At 41.9% G+C, this 10,000-nt stretch overlaps 1 protein-coding gene across 8 annotated transcripts in view; it reads left to right on the forward strand.

Moving 5' to 3' along the window:
• The window catches only part of fat1a (FAT atypical cadherin 1a), a 77,411-nt gene that overhangs the window by 34,058 nt on the left and 33,353 nt on the right, over window positions 1-10,000 (forward strand). For 6 of the 8 annotated variants that reach the window (XM_058385048.1, XM_058385054.1, XM_058385046.1 and 3 more), the window contains exons 5-8: window positions 2,529-2,858; window positions 3,857-4,067; window positions 4,299-4,367; window positions 6,211-6,350. In XM_058385048.1, coding sequence (XP_058241031.1) covers window positions 2,529-2,858; window positions 3,857-4,067; window positions 4,299-4,367; window positions 6,211-6,350 — 750 coding nt within the window. The remainder of the gene's footprint in view (window positions 1-2,528; window positions 2,859-3,856; window positions 4,068-4,298; window positions 4,368-6,210; window positions 6,351-10,000) is intronic. The other 2 variants (XM_058385050.1, XM_058385051.1) reach the window with 1 other exon arrangement.

Here is a 10,000-nt window from a genome sequence, read left to right on the forward strand (position 1 = left end):
CTTTTTATCAGATCATTTTTCTTTTTTTCTTTCTAAGTGCTGTACTTTCTGGGTCAGATCTGGCGGTGATTGCGGGATGTTTTGTCTCGTAGTCGTACACGCATCTCGGTAATAATCGGTTCTACCATCCGCCCTCATCCTCCTCCAGTGTCGGACTAATTGGAGCGAGTCTGTGTTCTGAAATTTGTTTTCGTATAATTGATGTTCTGTCTCGCTGTAATTACTGATCTGGAGCTGCATTTCCATAAACCCGGGACTGACTGAGCCAGTGAACTCCCCACACACACACACATGCTGTGGATGGTTAGAAGCAACTCAGTTAATTAATATTGTTGGAACTAACCAGATTAATTAATCGTGTTCGTGTGGAAGCGGCTCAGAAAACAACGGCTTTGGAAGAGGACAACACATTACTCCGTTAATCGGCTTCTGAACCAAATGGTGTGTGACGAGCCTGATGGAGGAGCTGCTGCCTGCTTACACACACCGAAATGGCCGTGTTCGTGTTTGGACCTCCATTTCTCGTTTTTCTTTTTAACTTAAACTGCTCTAGGCGCTCGTTCTCTCCCTGAGATGCTTTATTAGCAAGAAAAAGTGTATGTCTATGTGTGTGTGTATGCCCAGGTCTGCCATTATTGCAGACCGAATGCTTATTTCCAGAACCCGATCTGAACATCATCCCTCCAAGTGAAGATATATCTAGCAGTTTATGAGTTTTTTTCTTTTTTTAAAAGGACAAAAACAAACTCTAATTATATATTTTAACTCAAGAGAGTATTATTGAAATGAGACAGTTCAAATAATCACTACAAATATCCTGAACAGCTGCTTCACTCATCCCAATGAGGAATATTTTGTAATAATTTATCACATTCTTTTTATTGCGCATTATTAATAGTTATCTAACACCTCGGTAAGTGTTTACACAGTCGTTATGATTTAAAAAAAAAAAAAAATGCTGAGGACAACATAAAAAAAATTGCACTCCAAAATGTAATAAAATCCCAAATAGCTGAGCTCTGCAAAAATAATAATAAAAAAAGGATTTAATAGGACGCATAGTTACGAAAGCACAAAAAGTTTTCAGTCGGTTAGTCATACTGACCAAAAAGGTTTTGTACTCTTGTAACTCCGTGTCTTATTAAAATTCTGCGCTTTGAGATGTGCGGATATTTTGAATACGATTCAGATTTTCATTTTTTTTTATTTTGGCTTGCACATACACAACCGGATTGATCGGTAGTACAGTGAGACGTTTTTCCTCATTTACTGTCAAAAGTCAGGGAATAAGTTTATTCTCATGCACATTGATTTGGCCAGCGATTAAATCCACCCAATGATGGAAGCTCTTGAATTCTTTCTGAGTTGAAAAATGGTGTGTACGTTCCACTGTAAGTTGTTGGATTAATGATTAAAAAAAAACCGAATAATCCCCTAACTCCAAAAACATCCCACAAGCATCTGTTATTTTTAAGGAAACATCGATCAGCGAGACCAATTAGTTTGCATCCTGTTTTTTTGTAAGATGGTAAGAATTTTTCTCGTAGGTATTAACACGGTCTCGCGGGACAAGGCGGTAGGGAAGAAGCTGTCACTCTGATGCTCTGAAGTGCATAACAGCTTGTTCATCTCACCTACCTCGAGGTCTCACTTAGCTGTGTGTCTCTGTAAAATATCTGACAGCTAATCACCAGGGGCATTGCTTCCATTTTGGCAGGCAGTTGAATTAGCGAAAGCTTTGTCAAAAGAAGCTGAGAATGTGAGGGTTTTTTTTTTTTTTTTGGTCAGATCGATTCCGGCCACGTTTAACAAACGTTTTCAATCGGCCTATCCTCTGGAGAAGGCATCGCGCAGACAGTCTATTATTGTCCCGTCGCTCACTTTCTCAATTTGCTGCTCCCTGATCTTGTTTCCTCTCTAATTGGAAATGTCCAATTTGACACCAGATGTCTTCTGGGTTTTAGGGTTATTTGACATGAGAGGGATCAAATGTACCAAAAAAAAGCCCATTTTGGCAGAATTACACATTAAGGGCTGAAAGTCTGAGTCCATTACCAAGAATTGTTCATGTTTCTCCGGTTCTCCATGGACAGGGACTTGAAGACCCGTCCAATTACCGGGTGCTGAATTGGCCGTGAGCAAGTCACAGAACTGGGCATGAAGTGTAGTGATATGGTAATCATGGAACCAGGATCATTTTTTTTCTTTCTTTCATCTCTCAGATTAAAAGGGAACTGTACATTTTAACGTGTGTAGCCTTGTCAAAGGTACCTTGTACCATTAGTTAGGGGGTAGAGAGGATATAGTCCTGCTTTTGAAACCAATAATCAGACCTCAAGGGTAAATTTTTACCTTTCATGGGGGTGGTTAGGAAAGGTATTTTTTGACTGACCTTTGCCCTCAGATCTGTTCCCCAAGGATAGCCTACTACACTGTTCACTACAGAAGGGACCTTGGGAAACAAAAAGTCCAATGGTTTACTCTAAACTCCTGGTTTTAATCTCCCCCTTTGTCCTCTTCCTTGACAGATCACGGTGACCGATCAGGGCATACCAGCCCGTTCCACCACGGTACGTGTAATTGTGCAGGTGTTGGACGAGAATGACAACCGACCAATCTTCATGGAAAAGGTCTACAAAATCAAGCTGCCGGAGCGGGAGAAGGTGGAGAAGGAGCGCTCAATGCGGCGAGAACCTGTGTATCGAGTAATCGCTTCAGATCGGGACCATGGCGCCAATGCTGAGATCTCCTACAGCATCGAGGACGGAGACGAGCAGGGAAAGTTCTTCATCGAGCCAAAAACGGGCCTCGTGTCTTCTAAGAGGTTCTCCTCGGCTGGTGAATACGACATCCTCACGGTGAGACCTGCAAAAAGATTGCATGATTTCTGAAAATGGCTCAGCTGAGACTCCTAAAGTGTAGGGTTTTAAACCGGATAGGAACTGGGATGCAGGTGTTGGTACTTGGATAGTTTCTGTACCATGTAAGACCGAACAATATGATGATTAGTATCTTCATCATTACATCACAGAACATGTTCCTGAGAATATCGCAGGTATCATAAGTACTCGTTATTTCTATCATGACTTCCAAAGGGTTTGTTGGCAAGCACCATGTCCTTTGTGTCACCGTCCTCGCAGATATCAGTCACACCTCCTCTCTAGCTCACTCACCAGCTTCTATCATACCGCGAGCAGGTGCTCAGAGCAAAGCTTTGTTGTCCTTGACGCCGCTTTTTGACAGTCATTGTTTTGTGTCATTCAAGTCTATCTGCAATGAAGAGGAGGCAAGTGAATGTAGATCAACAAGAATGCCCAGTGAAGATGAACATTTACAAAGCAAAAGCTAACTGGTTAATTAACCTGTACAATCAATTAAGAAGTGTCAAGAAGTGTACAGGTCATTGCACTAAATCAAGTACTAACTGGTAACCAAGCTAAGTGGGCCGGTGGTAGCCCAAGTGGTTAAGGTTCTGGGTTGTTGATCAGAAGATTGGGGTTGAAGCCCCAGCACGGCCAAGCTGCCACTGTTGGGCCTGTGAGCAAGGCCCTCAAGCCTCAGTGTTCCAGTGTTCCTCACTACATCATGGCTGTGCTCTGACCCCAACTTTCCACAGGTGGGAAAGAATTTCACCATGCAGTAATCTATGTGTATAAAGGCTACTTAAATGGTAGTCTTGTCCACTGTACAGACTTGAAGGGTTACAGTAGAACAGTAATAAATGAATTGCGTTTTTAAATTGAGACTGCGTTTATCAAAGGGGTCCAAGCACTTTGGCAGTATTTTAAGCACTACACTACAGAAAACCATTTGAAAAGGTAAATAAGGAACGATTTTCTAAACCGTACCTTTTCAGGTCAAGGCAGTGGATAATGGCCGACCCCAGAAATCATCCACTTGCCGCCTGCACATCGAGTGGATCCCGAAGCCGGAGCCAAGCGCCACTCCACTGGCCTTCGACGAGAGCGTCTTTTCCTTCAGCGTCATGGAGAGTGACCCCGTCTCCCACATGGTCGGGGTTATCACCATGGAGAACACGGACACACCCGTCTGGTTTGACATCACAGGTACAGACATTATGGATTTGTTGAAGTTTTGTTCAGTTTGATAACATGTGATAGTGCTTTTATATTTGCTAATAAGTCTCTCAGAGCACCTTGAGCATCTTAAAACCTACTCACCCTTTTTGTTCTTTCTTCCCTTTGCTTTTTCTAACCGACTGACAATCTGTTGCTTTCTCTCTTTTTATGCTCCTCCTATATCTCCTCTCCTTCTCGTTTCTCTCTTCTGCTTGGAAGAAAACGCTGAGCCCAGTGAGGCGTTTCACGTCGTACAAGCTGCGTGCGACCTGAACTGCACAGCAGAAGGTATCCATCACAGATCTCTATTAGATCTGTGATTGGCTTTAATTACAGGCCTGTCATCTTAGTGTTGTGGTGTCCTGTTGTGTCTCAAAGTGAAGACTTGAAAATGCTACATTTGTACTAGACAACGTGCTAGCCTTTTTATTTTCATAGCTGTTTATAGCGTCCGCTATTGCTGTGATATAAGAGGAATAAAACACTTCTGGTGTAGGAAAATAATCAACATCTGGGTGGTTTTAGAGCTTCAGCACACCACCAGCATGGCCTGAGGCAAGTGCCTCAATTAAGAAAAAAATTCTACATTTTTCTGTGTTTTAAACTTATCTCTGTGGTGATTTTTTTTTCTGGGAAATTGCGCTTCTAAAATAAGACATGGTGCAAACATTATCTCCCAGAAGCTTCCACCGGGCATAAACCCATTAGCATAAAAACAGTTCAGCTACTTAACCTCCTGGAGTTCTTTTGTGAATTATGAATGAGTATATAAATATATTCTCTAAAAACGTTTTTTTAAGTGGTCAGTCACTTAAAGCGAAAGGCAGAGTTTAGAGACGCTAACATTGCTAACATTAAATGAAACATGAAGCAGCATGACTTACATTTTTACTCACTTAAACCTCTTCCAGAAGCAGAAATTTTGAAAATATTCTACAAAGATCCGGATCCTGCTGGTTTGATTGTGGAAAAGTGAAGCTAGCCTACTCCCGTGCTTGATCTCAGCATTTTTTGAGAGTTAGCGATCAAGTAATAATTAATAATTAGCTACGTCTAAATGACGTCCGTGATTTCTGTTATCCCAGACAGTCTTAAGCCAAACTATTAGCTGTTGGCACTTATAGAACATTTTTACAGATTGTACTATTAAGAAACGTACGAAAGTGTCATATTTTATGTAGTAGGACATTAGCTAGCTAGCTAGTGCTGAGTATAGCTAATTTATTATCTGTAATCAATTCAATTCTTATGAAGAAAACTGAAAAAAATTGTAACCTAATGTGCTGTTCTTTATGTTGATATTCTTTTTGTGCACTGAAAACAAGCTACACATGCAACTAGCATGCTAATCTGCCACATAAATGCTATGTCAGTGTTTTGAGTTTTTGAGAAAGAGTTGTTCTGACTTTGCATGTGCATGAGGAAGAAACTGATTACCTTTCTACAAATAAAAAAAAATATTTAGTGCCTAAGGAATTAACTGAAACTTTTGCTGATGTTAGCTAGCAGTAAGAAATAGTAAACGTATGCAGAGTGTTTTCATGTTCTGAATGCATATCCGTGAGATTTGTGTATCTTTGTACATTAGATTGTTTTTATTATTATCGTTATTAAGTGCATTGTCCCTTCACACACGGGGATAAATCCGAAGCTTAGCCGTTGAACTAAACTGGGAAATTCCCCACAGAAAATCAATCCCTGTCAAAATCCGGGTTTAATCAGGGGGGTCTGGAAAAACGGTCCGTCGTGGCTTTTCCCAGAGCCCTTTGCAGCCTCGTGATTTTTTTCTAATGTATTTGTTATCAGTGATCTTTGGAAGGCAAATCCTTCTGTGTGCAGTTTTTCTAATTACTGTAGCTCTTTGAACGTTTAATTACAAGGCAGCGTGTGCATGCAAGGCGCGTCCACGAAGACTGCAGATTTTCTCCCAGGAGTGTCCTGGTGTTATATATTAGCGATAAAATCGTGGTTTAAAAAAATAACACAAATACAATACAAAACCCGAGGATTCTGTAGCTGGATATAAACTTTCTAATGAGTTTTCCGCTCTGGTATAAGGTTGAACACAAGGTTATTTGAAGTTTTTTGAAGCAGAGCGAGTTTAACAGTTCTTCTCTGCCTTCCTGTACAGGCGGGAACTCGGACAGCCGGTTTGACGTGGGAAAAGCGAGTGGGACGCTGATGGTGGCGCGGCCGCTGGACGCCGAGCAGAAATCCAACTACAACCTGACGCTGGAGGCCACGGACGGCACAAACACCGTCAGCACACAGGTGAGAGGAATTAGTGTTTGCTCAGAGGGAGAGGCTGTGTGTGTGTGTGTGTGTGTGGAGACGTTAGCAGAGTCTGAAGAAGCAGACAGTGGTCAGGTGATTCCGGAGCTCAGAAATTCCTCACATAGCCACACGGATCGGGCCTGATGCCAGGATTAGTCTAGCTTCATCCGACTGGAATATGCTTTCCAAATGTTCTCCTAACATTCCCCAAATGTTACGGAAAAGCTCTTCCAACATTCATCCACAAACGCTCCTCAAACATTCCTCACGTACTCCCCCAAGAAGTCTTCCTTACATATACCGACAAATCTCTATAGAAATTCCCCAAACGTTAATCGGAATGTTTTCTTAGCATTCTCCTAACATTCTCCTATGCTCCTATTCTCCTGTCTGTGCATTCCTTAATTATCATTCCCTCAGCATTATCCTTAAACACGTACGTTCTCTAGACATTCCCCAAACCATTCCTCTGTTAGTTCTCCCAATGGGAGGAAATATTCCAGAAATGCTTCTGAAATGTTTCTAGTTCATTCTTCAAACACTCTGTACTTTGTAGTCCAAATGTTTCTCAGTTATTCTTCACCAGATGTTCCCAAAGCGGCTCCTAAACATGCCAAAATCTTCCTTAAACATAAACATACACATAAATGTTCCTTCTGTTGTTTTCTTAACATTCCAGAAACGTTTCCTAAACGTTCTTTTCATTTTCTCCCAAATGCTTTTCTAACCATTCCATAAACAACATTCCTCAAGCGTTATCCTGAAGCATGTTCCTCAAATATTCTTCAGTTTGTTCTTCTGGTATTCCTGAATGGGAATGGTGTAAGAAATTTGCTTGAATCTTTTAACATTGCTCACTAAATGTTAGTTCTAAAACTTTTTGAATGTTGTACTCCTTGTTCTCCTTTCTCCAAAAATATCCTTCACTCATCCTTCTAAAATGCTCAGGATAAATGTTCCTTTAATGTTCTTCCTAATATAAGACCTTTTCTAACACTGAATGATCTCCCAAGATTGATTTCTCAAACGTTCCCCAGATGTTCTCCAAAGTTTGTCCTCCTAACCTTCAGTACAGAGGCTGATGTCGGAGCCACTGGCCAGTTCTTTTGGCTGCGGCTTCTGGAATCTTCCGTTGTCTCATTCTTGAAGCATGTGGAGAGGCTGTCTGGCTCTCTGCTCCAGTAACTTTTATCTCTTTCACTGTCTGTCTTTTTCTCCATCACTCCATCACTACACCTTTCTTTTATCATTTATTTCCTCTTTCCTTTAGAGAAGCTGAATGGCAGCTAGCAAAAAAAATCTGTTTTGTCCTTTGCTTTGAGTGCTGTAGTGATCAGGCAATATTCAGACAGACACACACACACACACATTTAGCCACATCGCTGCAGTCTGTTGGTGCGTCTCCTCTGTGCCTCTGTGCTAATCAGGGAGGCTTTGTTGGAGACTCGGAGCTTTCACCCCAAATCAGTTCCAGCCATCACACACACACACAAAAACACACAGACTGCAGACTTTAGCTGTCTCGTCGCTTGCTCATGTAACACCGTATCCTCCGGTCCTCCAGCTTTGTATCCTGCTCCACTTCCTCCAAAAGACGCCAAGCGGTCTCGACTAGGAATTCACAGAATATCGGAATTTCACATTGTGATGCTTTGTGTTGGATGGATAAAGATCGACCTGTGTTACTTAAGACCAAAGTCAGATTATTAGTTGGTAAATATACCTCATTTCATTTCCCATGTGTTCTTTCAGAACGTTTCCCAGATGTTCCCGTAATATTCCCATAACATTTTCTCTGCATTGTGGCCAAACCACAAACAAAATTCCTTCTTTTTTTCTCATTTTCTTCCATACATGTGACTGGAAGAGGCTGAACTGAATCTACGGAAAATCTTAAAGAAAATTCGAAAGTTCCTCAGGATATCGTGGAGCTCGCTTGATCCAGAAATGGTGAAATCCTGCAGGAAATGCTTTATAGATATTTTAAACAGCTACCTTTTCTGATACGTCCGAATGTTCGTGGTGTAAAAAGCTCGGAGTCTGGAAAGCATTCCATTCCTAAATATCGGAAAGGGTAAACAATCCGACTGGTATGGGCACATACTCATATCCGCATCATGTTGATGAAGTGACAGGAAGTCGGTGTCACGCTGTGTTTATAATATTGATTGAGATGTGTGTGTGTGTGTGTGTGTGTAACAGCTTGTGGGTTTGGAGAACTGCCATGTATTTTTTGGGGGGGTTTTTCCAGTCACCTCTTGCTTTTCAGCACCTTGGCCTATTAGCGTCTTTTGTGTGGCCGCACGTCCCTGTCAACACGTCGTGATATCTCGCGAGCTGCTCAGCAGGTGTGTACTGCAAATATTTGCACTTGCAGTAATAAAGAGCAGCGCCGGCTCGGAACACCGGAGGAAATAAAGTCTTGATTAGAGCTGCATTCGCCCAGCGTTTTCATTAGAACAGCACTATATCATTATTATATATACACAATATGTCTCTTATTAAATTATTGCCCCAGCAAGCGAGAAGCTTGTACACCATCTTTCTTTTTTACTGTTTAAAGACAAGTTGAAATAGGGATTCTGTCTCGTTTGTAGAATAATTTCCCTGTCTGTAATCTTCCACTAAAGTGAAAGTTTTTCCCGCCTCTAAACAGTCTCGTGGTGGGCGGGACAACATGTCCTAAACATAAAATGGAATAACCGCTAATCACATTTCACCTCCTTGCCTAGCAGCCAATCATCTTTCATCTTCATCTTACCAATACCTCCTCCCACCCAGTCATTCAGTATTTTCACTGCCACATCCCCCAAACAATCACATTTCACCTTCACCTCCTTACCGCCAATCACATTTTCCCTCCCCCTCATTACAGCCAATCACATTTTACTTCCTTGCTTAGCAATTATCTTTCACTTTGCCCCCCTAACCCCACGGTAGGCATGTGTCACCTACACCACCTCCCACCCAATCATTCAATATTTTTACTGCCACTTCTCCCAACCAATCACATATTACCTGCCCCTCCTTACAGCCAGTCATCTTCACCTCCTTGCCAAGCAGCCAATCATCTTTCACCTTGTCCCTCACTATAGGCAGGCATGTGCCACCTATACCTCAGCCACCCAATCATACAGTGTTTTAACCATCACTCCACACAACCAATTTTGTTTCCCCTTTGCATTAGGTTTGGTATTTGGGTTGCCATTTCCGTCAAATAGAAAAGTTTTTCAGGATGGAATGTTTTGTCCTTTTCCTCCAGCTTGGAATAGTGGTGAAGCTGTTTGTCTTCCATAGTCCACGAGCACAGCCATGTCTGTTTTGTCCTGATCAGTAAATCCAAAGCCCCACCCACTTTTCTCACAAGAAAATGATCGTTTTTAAGCACAGCATATTGTGATGTTTGGTAAAACAATCGCTTAAATCATGCCTGGATTTAGTTGTTGTTCTGCATAATGATTCGAACCTGGAGGATCAGGAGGCATGTCCTCGTGCTCTAAATCTTGTGTCATGCGCTGTGAATGGTTGCTTTGCTAAAAACAGAGCGCGATAAGCAGATTAATGTCGGAATTCAGTCTGCGTCTTTGGTGTGTCTAACACGGCTTTGTTCGTCTCGGCGGTAAACTCGGCTTCGGTTCCAGATCCGT

The sequence above is a fragment of the Hemibagrus wyckioides genome, linkage group LG29 (assembly GCF_019097595.1).
Source record: "Hemibagrus wyckioides isolate EC202008001 linkage group LG29, SWU_Hwy_1.0, whole genome shotgun sequence".
In the NCBI taxonomy this organism is placed as follows: domain Eukaryota; kingdom Metazoa; phylum Chordata; class Actinopteri; order Siluriformes; family Bagridae; genus Hemibagrus; species Hemibagrus wyckioides.